Source organism: Natator depressus, chromosome 16, assembly GCF_965152275.1.
Source record: "Natator depressus isolate rNatDep1 chromosome 16, rNatDep2.hap1, whole genome shotgun sequence".
Classification (NCBI taxonomy): domain Eukaryota; kingdom Metazoa; phylum Chordata; order Testudines; family Cheloniidae; genus Natator; species Natator depressus.
The window spans coordinates 7,473,440-7,492,772 of record NC_134249.1 but is presented as its reverse complement, the minus strand read 5'-3'; the positions used below and the strand labels follow the sequence as shown (position 1 = coordinate 7,492,772).

The window sequence follows — 19,333 nt, the reverse complement described above, 5'->3', positions numbered from 1 at the left end:
TGTGTTAAGAGCCAAGAGTAACCAAAGCTTCCTTTTCACATTTCATCCTGTGTTAAGCTGCAAAAAACAAAACCTGAAAGCTACTTTCACAACTGTCAAATCCTGTTCAATTGGGAGAGAGACTCCCTTCATTTTAAAAGCTGCTTTTTAAGATTCTCCTTGTGATGGGGGCCTCCAACGTTTGTCTCAATTACGACGTTAAAAAAAAAATCCTGGATCTATTTTAAAATCCCTCATTGAAGTTGTCCCACAACTTGTCTGCTAGATCTGGCCGGAGAGCAAATGAGGCTGCAGTACAACAGGAGGATGATCGAAGGTGAAAAAGTTAAGCCCATGTCCAGCAGCAGGCAGAGGCCGGGATCAGAAACAACTAGAGGTGTCAGAGAACAAGACCCTGCGGCCATCGGACACCACCACGATGGATGTCACGGCATCCGCAACCCTTTTTACCGAGGAGTTATCAGCTCCGACCCCCCCCCCCCCCGCAAGTCCTGGGACCTAGGCCCCGAGTCCGCGCTGACCCACCTCAGAGGGACCTGCGCGCGGAGGCGACGGGGCTCGGGCTGAACACGGAGCCAGAGCCCGGGCTCAGCGTGCCGCGCAGACGGCCCTGAACGACCCCACCGGGGCGGGAGGCCGCCTGAGACCCAGCTGGGCCAACTGAGAGCTCCGGCCACCCGACCACTGCTGGGGCAGAGCAACGCCAGCCCTGGGGTCGTCGCCCCCGCAGCCCCTGCCCCCCGGGCCGCGCTCCCCACCTGGAACTGCTCGATGGCCTTGAGCGGCTCGGTGCAGTTGGTCAGCGTCTCCTTCAGGTCCTCCCCATTGGCCACCCCCAGCTCCTGCAGCCCCGCGAACATGGCGGCGGCCTCGGCGGGCCCAGCCGGGTCGGCCCCCCCCGCTAGTGCCCGTAGGGTCGGCCCGGTCCGTGCCCGCTGTCGCCCCCCAGCCCTGTCGGGTCCGACGCTGTCCCCGTCCCCCCCCGAAACTGCTCCTCGGCGCGCAGGTTCCGGGCTGCGGCGGGCGGGGCTGGGAGCCGGCTCAGCCTTGCCGCAGGCCTGCGGGGGGCCCTTGAGCACCCAGGGCCCGTTCCCCGTAGACCCCCCGGGTGCTGCCTGCTCCCCTGGCTATAGAGACCCCAGAGCCTTCCTGCCTCCTCCCCTCGAGCCCCCTGCCATGCTGTCCTCACCAAGTGCCCTTCAGTCCTTCTCCGCACCTGTCCTGGATGTCGCTGGCCACATCACTGGCTTCGGTTTCCACCCCAACCCTTTCATGTCTAAACCTGTCTCTTTGTGTAACTCCTCTCACGGCGTGAAGACCTCTCGTGTCAACGCCTGTGGACACTGAACGTGCCATCGCTGGATTGCCCAGGCTTCTGCCCTGTACGGCGCACTGTTGGGTTTTCAGTCTCAGCGGTCCATGGGTGGTGGGGGGCACTCACCCTGCACGGGATGGGGGGGCGAATTCCTCCTTGTGGGCTGAAGAAGCCACCCCCCACGTCCCTGCTGGGCATGCTCCAAGTGCAGCACTAGTGTAGTAGGGACCAGCCCAAGTCAGGCTGGGGTTGACTGCCGAGGAGGAAGGAGGCACCTTGCAGGCTCCAGCCTGGGCGCAGCTGGAACCCTGACCGCGGAAGCCAGTGGCGCCAAGACCCAGACAGATGCCCAGGTCCCTATGGATGCCCAATAGGGATTAGAGTCACTGGGACCCGTGTGTGCTGGGAAGCCTAGAGACCCAGATGCTGCCCCAACTACTGCTCTGAGAGACATGGTAGGAAGTGGCTGGGGGGACTAGCTATAGCCCTGTGGGAAGTTGCCGTGTTTCGGTTGGAGCCCTGATGACTCAGTGGCGGAGCACTCTACCACTGTTAGGGTCTTGGGCTGGGACCTGGTGGAGCAGGTTAGACCCCTACCCTGGCTACCATCCGGGTAAGGGCAGACCCTTTGGCTGCTAGGCCTCCCTGCCCTGTGAGTTAGAGCAGCCCTTTGGCTCTGGCCACTAGGCCTCTCGCCCTGTGGGTAAAGGCAACCATATCAAGTCTTACCCCATTAGGTCTTCTAGCTCTGAGGACAAGAGCAGCTGAATTGACTGACCACTGGCCATACTGTCCCAGAGGCAAAGACAACTATATTGACATTAGCTGCCCTGAGGTAGAGAGTGGCTTGGAGGATGGGGTGCACTCACCTTGCACTGGATGGGGTTCCCCCACCCTGTCACAATATGCTTGTCAAATGCACCACCTGAGTTATTTCAGTCTTCCAGCATCCCCAAATCTCATGTTAAAGCTTGCCATCTTCCATGGCCCAGCTGCCAAGGTTCTTGAACTGGTCAGTCTGATTTAGTCTCACTCCATTAATCTCTACATCCAGTTTTCTGCCTCACACAACCTCAGTCTTAATCATACTCATTTTCATCCCTTGCCAGCTTAGCTGGTCATACCGCTAGTTTACTATTACCTCTAGAACTTCATTTGAGGATGCCATTATTGCTATGTCATCTGCATATAGCAGCTTCTCACCTTTCCCCACTGGGATTTTCCTGTGGACATAGTCCATCAATATGATAACCAGCAGCAGAATTAGGGCTGGCTCCTGGTCCAGGCTGATCTCTGGTTCAGTCTGACTTTCATTTCAAATGGATGTTTAATTCCAAAAAATATTTGGGTCACTGTTTTAGGTGATCTATATAGGGCATTCACCATAGTTATTAAAATTTCAGTCACTCCATATTTCCTCAGCCCTGATGTGAACGTCCTTCTGTCCATTTTATTGTATGCCTTTTCTTGGTCTATAAAAGCCCAGAAGCTATCCTGTTGGTGTGACAGTCTGTACCCCTACATGTGCCCCTTTTAATAGGACTATGATAAATCTTTTACAAAGTATGCCTTGTGAGGTATAATTTAAAAACTCATAATTTGCTGATCACCATTGTCCTGGTAAAATATGTGTGGCAACATTGTATGTAAAGTTATAAGATTCTACTGTATGATAGTACTGAAAACAGCAACAAACCAGTTCCCCAGAGACAAAAGGCTAGCCAATGCCTCAGCCAGGTATCCATAAAATCAAGTGGACTATCACCTGGTTCATTGGCCATTCTTTGGCAGGAAGATTTGTGCAAAGATTTACATTTTGACAAAGAAACAGCTGAGGATTCCCATCCAACAGATTTATCCTGAACCTCGGTTGGAGATGACCCTCAACAAGAAGGAAAAATATAAGAAGGAAGAACAAAGCTCCCAAATCATCTCTCCCTTCATCTCTACTTACAGCGTCGACAATACTTGAAGGACAAAGGAAGCATCATTGGACTGGGGAGGGATACTGGCTGAAAGGACTTCAGCCAGGAAGACTGCTGCAATGTGGTAAGAGAGATCTTTGCTTTGAATTCACTTAGTTGATTAAGTTAGGTATTCGTTGTGATTTACTTTGTATTTATTTGTAACCAATTATGACTTGTATGCCTCATTACTTGTAGTCATTTAAAATCTCTTTTGTAGTTAATAAACTTGTTTTATCAGGCACCATGTTGGCAACTCTGCCCTAAATGGGGTTGTCTCATTTAAGAGATGCTCAAAGTATTGTTTCTACTTCTTCTTCACCTTTTCAGGTGTTACTAGCAGCCTCCCCCTGATCATCAGCTCAGGGAACTGGTGGATAAGGTCCCATGGCAAGAAAATCTAAGATGTAAAGGAGTTCAGGAGAGCTGGCAGTTTCTCAAGGAGATGTTAAGCACAAAACTGCTAACTATTCCAATGCAAAGGAAATGTAGGAAGAATAGTGAGACACCAATATGGCTCCATCAGGAGCTCTTTAATTACCTGAAAATCAAAAAGGAATCCTGCGGGAAGTGGAAACATGAACAAAGTGCTAAGGAGAAGTACAAACAAATAGCATAAGCATGTAGGGACAAAACCAGAAAGGATTAGGCACCACATGAGTTTCACCTAGCAAGGGACATAAAAGGCAATAAGAAGAGATTCTTTAAATACATTAGGAGCAAGAGAAAGACAAAGGCAAGTGTAGGTTAGTGGGGAAGGAGAGCTAATAATTGATGTAATCAAGTAAGCTGAGGTGTTTAATGTCTATTTTGTTTCAGCCTTCACAAAAAAGGTTAATGGTGACAAATACTCAACACAATTAATATTAACAAGAGGGAAGGAACTCAAGCCAAAATAGGGAAAGATCAGGTTAAAAATATTTAAATAAGTTAGATGCATTCAGATTGGCAGGACCTTATGGAGTTCATTTTAGGGGACTTAAGGAACTAGCTGAAGCAATCTCAGAATGTTTAGTGATTATCTTTGAGAACTCCTGGAGGATAGGTTAGGTCCCAGAAGACTGGAGAAGGGCAAACATAGGACCTGTCTTTAAAAGAGAACAAAGAGGACCTGGAGGGTTATAGACCTGTCAGCTTAACTTAGATACCTGGAAAGATACTGTAACAACTTATTAAACAATGAATTTGTAAACACCTAGAGGATAATAGAGTTCTAAGGAATAGCCAGCATGGATTTATCAAGAACAAATGATGCCAAACCAGCCTAATTTCCTTCTTTGGCAGGGTTACTGTCCTAGCGGATGTGGGGAAAGCAATGCATGTGATACATCTTGATTTTTAGTAGGACTTTTGACACAATCCCACATTATATTTTCATAGGCAAACTAGAGAAATGTGGTGTCAATTAAATTATTATAAGGTGTGTGCGCAACTGGTTGAAAGTCTGTACTCAAAGTGTAGTTATCAATGGTTTGCTGTCAAACTGGAGGCTGTACCTAGTGGAGTTCCGCAGGGGTCAGTCTTGAGTCTGGTAGTAGTCAATATTTTCATTAATGACTTGGATAACTGAGTGGAGAGTATGTGCTTAAAATCTGGGGATGGCACCAAGCTGGGAAGGATTGTGAGCACTTTGGAGGACAGGATTAGAATTCAAAATGACCTTGACAAATTAGAGAATTGGTCTTCAAGCAACAAAATTAATTTCAATAAAGACAAGTGCAAAGTACTTCACTTAGGAAGGAAAAATCAAGTGCACAGCTCCAGAATGGGGAATAACTGGCTAGTTGGTAATACTGCTGCAAAGATCTGGGGGTTCTCGTCAATCACAAATTGAATGAGTCAATGTGATGTAGTTGCAAAGAAGGCTAATAGCACTGTAGGGTGTATTAGTAGGACTGTTGCATGTAAGATGTGGGAGATAATTGTCCTGCTCTGCTCGGCACTGCTGTGGCCTCAGCCTTAATACTGTGTCCAGTTCTGAGTGTCACACTTTAGGAAAAATATGGATACATTGGAGAGAGTCCAGAGGAGAGCAACAAAAATTGTAAAAGGTTTAGAAAACCTGACCTATTAGGAAAGGTTAAAAAAATTGGGCACGTTTTGTTTCGAGAAAAGAAGACTGAAGAGGGACCTGATAAGTCTTCAAGTATGTTAAGGGCTATTATAAAGAGGACTGTGAGATCAATTGTTCTCCATGTCCACTGAAGGTAGTACAAGAAGTAATAGGCATAATCTGCAGCAAGGGAGATTTAGGTTAGATATTAGAAAAAACTTTGTAAGGGTAGTTAAGCTCTGGAATAGGCTTCTAAAGGAGGTTGTGGAATCCCCATCATTGGAGGTTTTTAAGAACAGGTTGGACAAACACCTGTAAGGGATGGTCTAGATTTACTCGGTCCTGCCTCTGTGCAGGGGTCTGGATTTAATGACTTCTCAAGGTCCCTTCAAGCCATACATTTCTGTGATTTACAATGGTACTGCAATACCATCCTCCTTCCCTTTGCATCTCATTTTTGCAATGCGATAGATCCTTTTTGCCAGCCAGATGTGGGTCATTTAAAAGCACAAGCATACAGGATATCTAGGGCACTCTTTTTGGCCTTCTTCACCGCCCACTTGGCAGCCTGCTTTGATTCTTTGCATTCGTTTTTATTCACAGTGTATGAGTGTTTTTTTTCCCTTTATGAATCATTTTCTTTTTTCACACCACTATTTGCACGTCATTGGTCCATCACCCCTCCTACTCTTTCCCTTGGTTTTCCCCATTTCATTTATAAACCTATGCCACCACCACAATCCACATTCATCTGAGGTAGTTCCGCTCCTCTTGAGCTGATGCCAGATCTGTTTCTGGACACTTATCCTGTACTGCTTGCACAAACTTCTCTGCTGAAGTTCCCCTTAATTTTCTGGACTTTAAACTTGGTTTTCTGGGGCAAAGTTCCACTGGACATAGACAATACTAGAGAGCACAGAAATGCACGTGGTCTCCTGACCACACTAATCTGCGCATAAAGGAGGCAGCAATGGCTATTCAAAGGCAAATGCATGGCTTCTTCGGCTTTAGGGTGTCAATTAAGAGTAACCTAAAATAAGCTCTCCATACTGTCACACAGGAAAAGAACATCCGGCATATGAAAAGAGACCCACCTACAGACGGGCTAATACTAACCAGGAGCTCCATTAATGTCTTTGAGCATTGGAGACTAAATAAGCACTAAGTTGTATTTTTATTTACTGTGCTGGCAGTAAAGAGGACACCACTTTACACACATCAAGTCTTGGTCTATGCCGTGTGGCTTGAGCTGTGTTGAAAGCTAGCATCTGGCTCCACCTTTCACCCCCTCTTGAAGGCTGCGAATAACTTTCAGACAGTCTCTGTGCTTGCTGCTCCACAGCTTCCTCTTTCACTCAGCAGAAGCAGGAAAAGGAGCCTGATGTCTTGGCGTGAGCTTCTTCCCCCTTCCCTGGTGATTTTAGCTGGATTGATTGGGATCCTGCTGCTTTGTATCACCACTAAAGATGTGCAGAACCCTCCCAGGTGCAAGGTAAGGAATGGCTGTCACAGAGGTGGGCTTAGCCTGGCATATGGCATGCAAGGTGTGCCAGGATGAATATTAACATCAGCAAACACTGACTATTATCTATCACAGTCTAATGTGGTCAGCCTGTAAAAGGGAATCTGTCTTTTTACTTTAGGCTTTACTTGCATCTGTTGCAGCATTGTCTCTAAATCCATTAACTGCCTTGTTTTATGCTGTTAAACACACTGTACCAGTAAGTAAATTAACTTAGTAGCAAAATTCAGCAGTGCCTGCCCTCTTTCTCAAAGGGCCATAAGCAGAAAGCTTGCTCTCTGGTATATGGCTCCTTGCAGCTGCAACAAGCACTAATATCAGTGAACTTCCTTTTTGTACAATATCTTACTGCTATGACATTCCGGGGTGCAGTCCAGACCAATGAGGGGCTGTGTCACCCCTGCCTTGCAACCTGGGGTGTCTCACAATGCTTTGCTGCTGTGGCTCCCAACCTGGGCTCCTCACAAACAGCATGCAGGTTACACCCTGCATGTCTGCGTAGAGCCACAGCCCTGGTCCAGCAACTCTGATCCCAGCAGCCTGTCAGCAAACTCCAGCCACACTCTGGCTTCCAACAGCCTTGGTTACCACTTGCAGGGTGACCCCAACATACTCCCAATCTCTGATTTCTCCTCCCCCTTCCCCCCCTCAAAGTGTGTTCTACACTGTCCAGTCCTCTCCTATATAGTTCGGATCTATTAGGTCCATTGCCCCTCTAAGGGGATCAATATACAGTAGTTACCCACACAATCACAACACTGGATTAGTTTTAATTTAAAGAATAAAACAAGTTGGGTTTTAAATGAGAAGAATCATAAGGCATTAGTCAGAAACGGTTACATGAGAAATAAAGATAAAATGCTTCCTAGTACTAAACATAGCAAACTAGACTTGGTTCAAGGTGAAGTCCCTTACAACATGTTTCCAGTAACATTGCTGACCAAGCTCAGTCCAGGATTCTCTCCCAAAGTCCAAAGGCTCTTTCCTTTGTCATCTTCTCTGAAAGGGGAGAGATGGATAGGGAGAGAGAACTTGGGGTGTTTTTGCCACTCACTTTTATCGTCCAGTCCCCCTTTGAAATGCATTTTCCTGAGGGTTACCCCTAGATAAAGTTCATTCCTGCTGTGAGATTGCAGTCAAGGTGTCTGGTGGTGAGAGAGGTTCCAGGCTGTTCTTCACTAAGATGCAGATCTGCTTGTTCCTGCCCCCTTCTCTTGCCAAAGATCTCTTTGAGAAACCCATTTATCCAGACTTGTCTGGTAAACATATTTCAGACCTAATTTCAGCTTATGTTTATAACTTTTTACATATAATGTTACTGCACACATTTCAGCATGTTATTGACTAGTGAGTTATTAGTTTTCAAATGATATTTTACGAGGCATATTTTGTACAAAGATTCTTACAATGGTGTGTAGGTTGTGAATACAGGGGTGCATTTGGTTACGACTGCTAACTGCCTGGGCTCTCCCTATAACAGCATTATAAGGAAACAGAGGTATTGTGCTCCAGTGACCTCTAATTTGACATATGAAGAAAGTTTGGACAGGATATGAAAATACTTTGCATTAGCTCCATCCTTGGTTGAAGCCAGGAGTAAAGCTGTCTAAATAGTGCAAAAAATGTTTGTGAGCATTCATCTGAACTCCCCAACAGCTGTTCAGTTTGATCATGATCTCTTGCTATAAGGACCTCCACAGTTGAGGGCCCTACACTTTCCTATTCCAAGAAGTTCAACCTTGCTCACATCAGCTGTAGCATTCCCATCGAATGCGACTGTATGAGTGGGTGGCACACTGGTGGTTTCGTGTTTTGGTTTTGACTGAGTCTGCAGAACGACCGCTCTAGTGTGTCTGCTGCTGCTCAGAGCTTTCCCAAGGTTAAATGAATGAAGACTGGCCACTTTTGTCCCTTTTCACTGTTGCTATTTAGAACCCTGCAAGTAGTTGTGAAACTGATCAGAATCAGGGCAGTTTCATTCTGCCCATGCTTGGGATAGCTCTGGCCAGCAGCAGTGAGGCTGAAACTATTCACAGGGTGGAGGTTAAGTCAAAAATAAAAACTGAGGGTGGGAAAGAGATTACCTGTTTGCACCAGGTGAAAAGGAAGGGGAGGGGTAGAATAACAGTGATCGCACACACTCCTTCATAGCATTCAGCACACACCAATTGGGAAACACAGACAGAACTCTTTCTAGCAGCCAGAGGTGATGGGGATGGCTTAATAGCGATCAGATATTTGTTCATCAGAGAGATGAAAGAGCCCAAAGCAGGGTCAGCACCTAACAGGAATTTCAGCACAATCCCCTTTTCCAGCAGCTGGGGGAGGAGAGAGTTGGCTTCACCCTTGGGCTTTGCCTTGGGACAGTATCTCTTGTCGTGGCCTTTAGCTAGTGGGTTTAGTCCTCTGACTACTAGATGTCTGATCAGTGTGAACGAATGGGGATGAAGGATAGATGTGGAGAGCTGGATGTGTGGACTGGTGAGAGCATGTGCTCAGCTATTAGCAGTTCAGGCAAAGCAAGCCCTTGTATGGCTGGGGAGCTGGCTAGTAGCTGCTGCTCTGGGCAGTTATTATCGTGTGAAAGTGGAATATACATGCTGTAACAACCTTGTGCTGTCACCTTGCTACTCAGTGGGCCTCAGAACATCACCATGACAGCAGGGGATGGAATTCAGATCCCCTGCCTCAAGGACAGAGCCCTGCCCTTTGACAATGAATCGTTAGCAGCACAGGGCATCTGGCTAGAGCTGGTGGGGAGCTTTTTCATAAAACGTTTGGTCAGAAAATACCAATCTGTGAAAACCGAAACTTTTCAGGGTAAAGGGCCAGATATGCTGAAACTTTTGTGGGGAAGTTTCTCAGGTTCAGGATGGGAGGGAATCCTCCCATCATAGCCAATAACCTGGTGGGAAGGGCACTCACCTGGGATGTGGGCGACCCCTGAGTCCTCCACATCCCAGGAAGTGCCTTCCCTACCATACTATTGGCTTTTCTGGGGTGGGTGTCTCTTGTTGGTTTTTCATGACCATCTTAAAGTCTTGGTTTCATCCCAATGTGGCATAGGAAACTTTTTGAATGCCGTTTCCCGCACAGATTGATTCGTAGTGAATCAGTCCTCAATCCCTCGCATAGGGGGCATACAATATAGTAATGAAACAGTCTTGTGTAACTTTTACAGGCAAGCGTTTGCTATTATAACTGGGAGAGCAGCAACTGGGAATTAATACTTCACACTTCTACAGCATCTGTCATCCTAAGTCTTTTACAAATGCTCACTACCAGCTTTCTAACTAGGGCTGGGGGAACTACTCACATCAGATTTTGAGTCAAATGTAGCCCTTCATTCTATTTGTGGCTGGTCTGTGAGTAGATTGCCATTTCTATGAATCTGTTCATTCAAAAATTATCCAGGACCCAATTCTGATTTACACTAAGGCCAATTCATGGTGTAAATGGAGACCTTAAATCTATCTCACTTTAATGACTTAAGCAGTGTAGCGTGACCTTAGTGTAAATGAGTCAGGCCCTCGGCGCACTTTATATGCAAACATAATTAAGCCTGTGGCTTGCTGGCAAACGGTTTAGTGGCTATTACTTTGCGCATTCCGAATCCACATTGTGGAGTTAGAAGCTGGGATTTTCAAAGGGCCTATAGGATTTAGGCACCCAACTTATATCAACTTTCAATAGGAGCTGAGGGACCAAACCCTCTAGGACCCTAAAAATCCCAACCTGAGCATTTGGACTGGACATGTTGTTCATGTCATGTTGCTCCCCAGTTAGATGAGGAGAATCGGCATTGCTGGGGCAAATGCTCACTGTTACGAATCTGAAACTTTCTGGGACTATTTGGTGGCATTTGTTCAACATATGCTTCAGGAACATCCTTCCCAGGGAATGTGTTTGCTTTTTGCAGTTACTCTGGGGCATGCAGAAGGATCAAAAACTGATCACATGAGCTTGCTTGATATTTTGACTGAATGGTCGGGAATATTCTTGCAGTACTCACCAATTTTTAATTATAATCAAAGAGCACTGTGCATAACTCAGTCCTCCTTACTGAGTAACCCTACAATAACAAACCAAAATGCAGCTTAGATAGAGATAAAACATTCCCAGTAAGGAAGGTGGAAGCAGATCTGATTTTTATGCTTCTATGGGATTATTGCAAACTTCTGGGGGGGGAGGGGGAAGGGCCTGAAAACTACTTTGACAGTTTCAGAGTAACAGCCGTGTTAGTCTGTATTCGCAAAAAGAAAAGGAGGACTTGTGGCACCTTAGAGACTAACCAATTTATTTGAGCATAAGCTTTCCTAAGGTGCCACAAGTACTCCTTTTCTATTTTCACGCTTTTCTCTACAACACCAAGGGCTAGAAACTTATCTTTATTTTTAATAAAAGCTGGGAGGCTCACATGTTCACATGTTTCCAGGAGCTGGGGTTTTAAGAAAAATGCCAAATAGCAGAGAATTGTGGTAAAATCATGAGAGCTGGCAAGTGGAGGAGTTACATGTGTGAGGAAATACATGTCTTATAAGCAAGAGGGAGTGTCTATTAGACATTGTTTGCCTAATGCACCAACTGGCCTTGTAAATGTCACTGTCAAAGTAAAAAGAAAAGGAGTACTTGTGGCACCTTAGAGACTAACCAATTTATTTGAGCATAAGCTTTCGTGAGCTACAGCTCACTGCATCGGATGCATACTGTGGAAACTGCAGAAGACATTATATACACAGAGACCATGAAACAATACCTCCTCCCACCCCACTCTCCTGCTGGTAATAGCTTATCTAAAGTGATCACTCTCCTTACAATGTGTATGATAATCAAGTTGGGCCATTTCCAGCACAAATCCAGGTTTTCTCCCCCCCCCCCTTTTTTTTTTCCCCAAAAACCACACACACACAAACTCACTCTCCTGCTGGTAATAGCTTATCCAAAGTGATCACTCTCCTTACAATGTGTATGAAAATCAAGGTGGGCCATTTCCAGTACAAATCCAGGTTTTCTCACCCCCCCCCCCAAAAAAACCACACACACACAAACTCACTCTCCTGCTGGTAATAGCTTATCCAAAGTGACCACTCTCCCTGCAATGTGCATGATAATCAAGGTGGGCCATTTCCAGCACAAATCCAGGTTTTCTCACCCCCCCACCCCCATACACACACAAACTCACTCTCCTGCTGGTAATAGCTCATCCAAAGTGACCACTCTCCCTACAATCAAGGCGGGCCATTTCCAGCACAAATCCAGGTTTTCTCAACCCCCCCCCCCCACACACAAACTCACTCTCCTGCTGGTAATAGCTCATCCAAACTGACCACTCTCCTTACAATGTGTATGATAATCAAGGTGGGCTATTTCCAGCATAAATCCAAGTTTAACCAGAACGTCTGGGGGGGGGGGGTAGGAAAAAATTTTGGGAAAGAAAAAGGGGGGGGTGTGAGAAAACCTGGATTTGTGCTGGAAATGGCCCAACTTGATTATCATGCACATTGTAAGGAGAGTGATCACTTTAGATAAGCTATTACCAGCAGGAGAGTGGGGTGGGAGGAGGTATTGTTTCATGGTCTCTGTGTATATAATGTCTTCTGCAGTTTCCACAGTATGCATCCGATGAAGTGAGCTGTAGCTCACGAAAGCTTATGCTCAAATAAATTGGTTAGTCTCTAAGGTGCCACAAGTACTCCTTTTTTTTGCGAATACAGACTAACACGGCTGTTACTCTGAAGCTTGAAAATGTGACCTGAGTGAAACTGAAAGGCCCTGAAACCAGAGCGAAAAGAAAACAACCCCAATTTTTGTAATATCTCAGGATTTAAGCCAATCTCCTGGATTTTTTTTGTGGCAGGAGTCCTGATTCTGAAATGGTTGTATAGCACCAACACCTCTGCGTGGGTTGTCGGCAGCAGAGATTGGAACTGGGACTTCTAGATCTTAATGCTTCTTGTCTGAGCTAAAAGTCCTGTCTCTGGGCTTGTCTACACTGGCACTTTACAGCGCTGCAACTTTCTCGCTTGGGGTGTGAAAAAACACACCCCTGAGTGCAGCAAGTTTCAGTGCTGAAAAGCACCAGTGTACACAGTGCTCCTAGCACTGATAGCTATGCCCCTCACGGAGGTGGTTTTTTAGAGCGTTGGGAGAGCTCTCTGCTGCGACCACATAAGCCACATTAAAGCGCTGCCATGGCAGCACTTTAGCATTGTCAGTGTAGACCAGCTCTGTTAGCTAATCCTGCAGCAGGCTCATCAACTCATGGGGCCTAGCCAGTACTAGAGGGGGACAGAGGGCCACACCAAGTGGGTTTGGTCTGCTCTTGTATAACAGGTTAGGAAGGTGCTGATATAATATTATGAATACATTCCTGTGCTGCCCCTCAGGCTCCTGCTCTGCTGAACCACACTCTGTTCAGGACTTTAAAAAGATACCGCAGAGTTAAACCTCGGACAGTGTGCCATGCAACTTCTTAGGAGCAACAAGTAACATAAACATCTACAACCAGCACTTGGCTGCTTGTGAATGACTTTCTTAACAGTTGTGTTTATGTGGTAACTCTCCTGGGGTTTTCCCACACACCATTTCCTACTTTGTTGCTGTTACCAAAGTTTCAGTGCAAGCCTGCACTCACGCATGCATCTTCTCCTCTAATCCTCTCTCAGGATTGATTTCTCAGTCACTGCAGCAGGATGACAAAAGTGCACATGGGTTATCAGGACCCCTCAGATCCAGAGGAGAGTAGCAGCCCCACAGATCCCCTCCAAACTCCCTGGAATATCTTAGCAAAAGCAGGCCGAAGAACCTCACAGCCTGCAGCAATTCCAGTCCCAGAGACAGTAGTTGGCGATCTCATCAGCTTGCAGAGAGTCTATAGCCTGGAGCCAAAGGTCTTGGACGCATAGAAAATGCACCTTAGCCTTGTATCATTCAGCCACTCGAAGTCCTCAGGTTGCCTCCAGCTCCTCCTATAGGACCCTTTCCCCCCCACTGACCTCTGATTAGTTCTGCTCTAAGGCGCTGGATATATGGAATCTGAAAGATTGCTTGCCCTCAGCATAGCTTAGGCTCAGTAGCTGTTTCTGATCTAGTAACTGCCACAGCCTACTCCTGGCTGTTTCTGGATTCTTCTAAGTTGCACAGCTCTGTTCTCTGCAGGAGTGCTGAAACAGAGAATTCAGCTAAAATCCATGTCTCCTTCACACAGCTGCTTCTGTCTTTCTTTGTACTTAAAATTAGGGCTGTTGATTAATTGAGTGAGTTAACTGATTAAAATAAACAAAGTAATTGCAATTAAAAACATCCTGATTAATCTCACTGTTGAACAATAGAATACTAATTGAAATGTATTAAATATTTTTGGATGTGTTTTTTACATTTTCAAATATATTGATTTCAATTACAACATGGAATACAAACCGTACAATGCTCACTTTATATTACAAATATTTGCACTGTAAAAAGGATAAACAAAAGAAATAGTATTTTTTGATTCACTTCATACAAGTACTGTAGTGCAATCTCTTTATTGTGAAAGTGTAATTACAAATATAGATTTGTTTTGTTACATAACTGCACTCAGAAACAAAACAATGTAAAACTTTAGAGCCTACAAGTCCACTCAGTCCTATTTCTTATTCAGCCCATCGCTAAGACAAACACGTTTACATTTACAGGAGATAATGTTACCTGCTTCTTATTTACAAAGTCACCTGAAAGTGAGAACAGGCATTTGCATGGCACTTTTATAGCCGGTTTTGCAAGGTATTTACATGCCAGATATGCTAAACGTTCATATGCCCTTTCAGGCTTCAGTCATCATTCCAGAGGACATGCTTCCATGCTGATGACGCTCGTTTAAAAAAAAATGTGTTAATTAAATTTGTGACTGAACTCCTTGGGGAGAATTGTAGGTCTCCTGCTCTGTTTTACCAGTATTCTGCCACATATTTCATGTTACAGCAGTCTTGGATGATGACCCAGCACATCTTCATTTTGGAAACACTTTCACCGCAGATTTGACAAAGCGCAAAGAAGGTAACTATGTGAGACTTTTAAAGATCGCTACAGCACTTGGCCCAAGGTTTAAAAATCTGAAGTGCTTTCCAAAATCTGAGAGTGACGAGGTGTGGAGAATGCTTTCAGAAGTCTTAAAAGAGCAACGCTCCGATGCAGAAACTACAGAACCCGAACCAGCAAAGAAGAAAATCAACCTTCTGCTGGTGGCATCTGACTCAGGTGATGGAAAATGAACATGCTTCAGTCCATACTGCTTTGGATTATTTAGCAAAACCCAGCATCCTCTGGAATGGTGGTTGAAGCATGAAGGGACATATGAATCTTTAGCACATCTGGTACATAAATATCTTATGACACCGGCTACAGCAGTGCCACACGAATGCCTGTTCTGACTTTCAGGTGCCATTGTAAACAAGAAGCAGGCAGCATTATCTCCTGCAAATGTAGAGAAACTTGTTTGTCTCAGCGATTGGCTGAACGAGAAGTAGGACTGAGTGGACTCATTGGCTCTAAAGTTTTCCCTTGTTTTATTTTTGAATGCAGTTATTTTTTGTACATAATTCTACATTTGTAAGTTCAGCTTTCATGATGGAGATTGCACTACTGTACTTGTATTAGGTGAATTGAAAAATACTATTTCTTTTGTTTTTTTACAGTGCAGATAAAGTGAGCACTGTACATTTGTACTGTAACTGAAATCAGTATATTTGAAAGTGTAGAAAACACAAATATTTAAATAAATGGTATTCTATTATTGTTTAACAGTTCCATTAACTGTGCAATTAATCGCAATTAAAAAAATCACTTGGCAGCCCTACTTAAAATAAAATTTTACCGTATATGCATATGGGTGTCAGGTTCTGGGGTGCAATCCAGAATAGTGAGGGGTTTTGTCACCACCGGGCCAGTAACCCTGGGTGCCTTAAATGCCCTACAGCTGTGGCTCACAGCCTAGACACCAGCAGGCAAGCATGCCAGTCACAGCCGGAATGCCTGTGTACTGTACATCCCTGGATCAGCAACTCTGCCTCCCGCAGCCTGCATACAGCACAACAGATGCACTGCAGCTCCCACCAGCCATAGTTACTAGTTGCTGGGTGACCCCAACACACTCCCAGGCCTGAATTTCCCCAAAACGGTGTGCTCTGAAGTGTCCAGCCCCACCCCCGAATCACTCGGAGCCATAATAAGGCTCGTTGCTCCTTTGAAGAGACAAAAGCACATTACAGCCTATTAACTTAATGGGGGTAAATACGCCTTTGCTGTCAAACACAGCACAGAGCTGGTTTATAGTAAAAAATAACATGAATTTATTAACAATAGGACACAGGTTAAGTGATGCCAAATGAAAGAAATAAAAGCAGAGACAGTGACAAGCAAAGCACAATGAAAACACATTTAAAAGTTTAAAACTTAATCTAGCAAGGTACAGGCTTTGTTCAAGGTGGTTTCTCTCACTAGTCATTCTTCTTCTCAGACTTTCCCGCAGTAAGGACCTTCCATGAAGCACAAGGTGTGGGCTTCCCTTGTCTTCCTAGGTGAAAGATCTTTGCCTAAGCAGGTTTCTCATCTATATTCAGTTCCCAGAGACTTCAGCCCTCCTTGGTTGAAGGACCCATCTTTTTCAGCTTGCAAGAGCACTGCCCCTTGCCTGAGGCCACACCACTGGCCCTCCTTCTCCAAGGCCCCGCCGTGCTCATTCCATTCCCCCTTCCTCTGTCGCTTGCTCTCCCCCACCCCCACTCACTTTCACCGGACTGGGGGAGGGGTTGGGGTGTGGGCTCTGGGCTGGGGTTGAGGGTTTTGGAGTGTGGGAGGGGCTCTTGGCTGAGCCTGGGGTAGGAGGTTGGGGTTCAGGAGTGGGTGCAGGGTGTGGGCTCTGGGAGTGGATTGGGGTGTGGAAGGGGGTTCAGGGCTCGGACAAGGGTTGAGGTGCGGGAGGGGTTCAGGGTGTGGGTTCCAGCTGGGCGCCACTTACCTCAGGTGGCTCCTGGGTGGCAGCAGCAGTGGTGCAGGTGCAGTGGGGCTAAGGCAGGCTCTCTACCTGCCCTGGCCTCACGCTGCTCTTGGAAGCAGCCGGCATGTCCGGCAGTGGCTCCGGACGCAGGTGGCTCTGACTGCCGTTCCTGCCTGCAGGCACCACTCCCGCAGCTCCCATTGGTTGCAGATCCCCGTTCCTGGCCAATGGGAGCTGCGTGGGTTGTGCCTGCCGGTGAGGGCAGTGTGCGGAGACCCCCTGCCTTCCCCCAGGGCAGCAGGGACGTGCCAGTCGCATCCGGGAGCAGCGTGGGGCCAGGGCAGGCAGGGAGCCTGCCTTAGCCCTGCTGTGCTGCCAGACTATTAGTGGCCAGTCTCCTGGTTTGACTGCAGGAGATTCTGGGAGATCGAGCCCGATTCCAGGAGACTCCCAGTCAAACTGGGAGGGTTGGCAACCCTAGACTCAGACTGAGATCGACTGTCAGAGGCTCCGCGATCAACCAGTTGATCACGATTGACTGGCTGGTGACCACTGCCATACATACACCATACAAGAATATTCATGATCAGTAAGTTACTAGTTTTCCAAGGATTTATTACATCCCACATATTAAATACAGATTATGAGTTGAGGTACATTGAAGATGACAGATGACAGAACAAGGAGTAATGGTCTCAAGTTGCAGTGGGGGAGATTTAGGTTGGATATTAGGAAAAACTTTTTCACTAGGAGGGTGGTGAAACACTGGAATGTGTTACCTAGGGAGGTGGTAGAATTTCCTTCCTTAGAAGTTTTTAAGGTCAGGCTTGACAAAGCCCTGGCTGGGATGATTTAATTGGGGATCGGTCCTGCTTTGAGCAGGGGGTTGGACTAGATGACCTCCTGAGGTCCCTTTCAACCCTGATATTCTATGATTCTATGAACTGGTCAGGGAATCTGAAATGCGTTTCCTGAAACCAGTGCGCACTGGGATACTCTTAGGGTCACAATGGGTACATTTGGAGTTGACAATGCTGAGTATTTGTGCAGCCGAGCAACCCCACAATAACAAACCGGTGTGCAAACGCGTGTCTTCAGGGGCATATCTATTAATAACCTTCCTGTTGTTTTTCAGTACGGCATTGTGCTGGATGTTGGCCTGTCCCGCACTACCCTGTTCATATACCAGTGGTCAGCCAGCAAAGAGAACAATACTGCTGTGATCAGTGAACATCGCTCCTGTGCTATGCAAGGTAAGGTGGCTGTTCTGCTGCTCATGTATGGACGCTTGCACCGGGTGCCATTTCATGGCATAGTCATTTCCCGCCACATGCTCTTCTGCTAACTCTGCACAAAGGAATTATTATGAGGTGCAGATAAATCCCCTACAAACTAAAACCGAGGCAGCTGTTTCTACTCTGCCTCATGGCTGAAGCACCTGGTGGGAAATGAAGTGGAACTTCCTGTTCCACTAGATGGCACTCGCTGAAGCATGTGAGAGGCCTGTGTGTCTTGCGAGGAGTGGTATTGACTGTGTTTATGGCATTGTCTCTTCACTGGTAACAACATCTGGTGTCGGTGGCACTCGTCAGTGCTGTGTGTCAACTGTTAGGGGAACAGTAGGTATTGAGTTTGAATACTATTCAATAGCTCTCCCTGTGCTGCAACAACTCCAAGGGGCTCTGTACCCATGGGAATCAGCTTGCAGGATCAGCACCTGATTTTGCAAGCTCCTCAGGTCAAGTACTATATATCATAAGCATCCTGATCTTTAGATACTGAACACCATGATGCCCGACCTTACTGAGTGGCCTCATAGATAGATAGATCACTTGTCAGCTGGGGATCTCAAAACTCTTTGCAAAAATAGGTAAACATTTTTGCCCCCACTTTACAGATGGGGAAACTGAGGCACACAGCGAGGCAGGGACCTGCTGAAGGTGTCACAGTGAGTCAGCGGCAGAGCCAGGAATACTAAATCTCCAGCCCGAAGCATTTTCCATTAGCACCTACTGAAAGCTATTAGTTCTTATATCCACTTTTGGCAAGAGCACATCTTTCATGGGCAGCAAAATCGGGTTTCTAGCCCTTTTCACTGCAAAGAAGGCTTCTAGGTATCCTCTTAACTGAGCCATGCAGAAAACTGCCTCTAGCTAGACCACAGCAGCAACCAAGGTGTGAAATTTCGCCTCTCTCACAGCTGATTCAGCAGAAGTGTGAGAGCTGTTCCTACCCTATCTCTCTTATTCTCAATAAAGTGTGAAATTTGTCCAAATCACAAGTATGCTCTATCTATCTATGTATCTTTGTTCTTGTAAGGAGCATGACAGTTATCTGACCCACTTACAATGGATGCCACTGAATTGTGTCCATGTAGCAATTTTTTTCACCACGCAGCCATGTGCAGTCACCAAGCTTGAGCTTTTGAATCTGCTTTGCTGCTGAACCATGTTTATCTCAGTGCGTACTGGGAAAATCTGAACAGCTATCCCATAGTGCCCCA

At 46.2% G+C, this 19,333-nt stretch overlaps 2 protein-coding genes across 5 annotated transcripts in view; one reads left to right on the top strand and one right to left on the bottom strand.

Moving 5' to 3' along the window:
- Nucleotides 1-907, bottom strand: part of NELFB (negative elongation factor complex member B) — a 52,847-nt gene extending 51,940 nt beyond the window's left edge. For 3 of the 4 annotated variants that reach the window (XR_012642157.1, XM_074974214.1, XM_074974213.1), the window contains exon 1: nt 759-907. Coding sequence is in view for 3 of the 4 variants with exons in the window: in XM_074974214.1 (XP_074830315.1) it covers nt 759-860 (102 nt within the window). In the remaining variant the exon portion in view is untranslated. The remainder of the gene's footprint in view (nt 1-758) is intronic. The other variant, XM_074974212.1, reaches the window with a different exon arrangement.
- A 2,444-nt stretch (nt 908-3,351) lies between these two features.
- Nucleotides 3,352-19,333, top strand: part of LOC141999763 (ectonucleoside triphosphate diphosphohydrolase 2-like) — a 37,163-nt gene continuing 21,181 nt past the window's right edge. Inside the window, exons 1-3 of the mRNA XM_074973504.1 lie at nt 3,352-3,364; nt 6,692-6,824; nt 17,966-18,083. Coding sequence (XP_074829605.1) covers nt 3,360-3,364; nt 6,692-6,824; nt 17,966-18,083 — 256 coding nt within the window. The 5' untranslated portion in view covers nt 3,352-3,359. The remainder of the gene's footprint in view (nt 3,365-6,691; nt 6,825-17,965; nt 18,084-19,333) is intronic.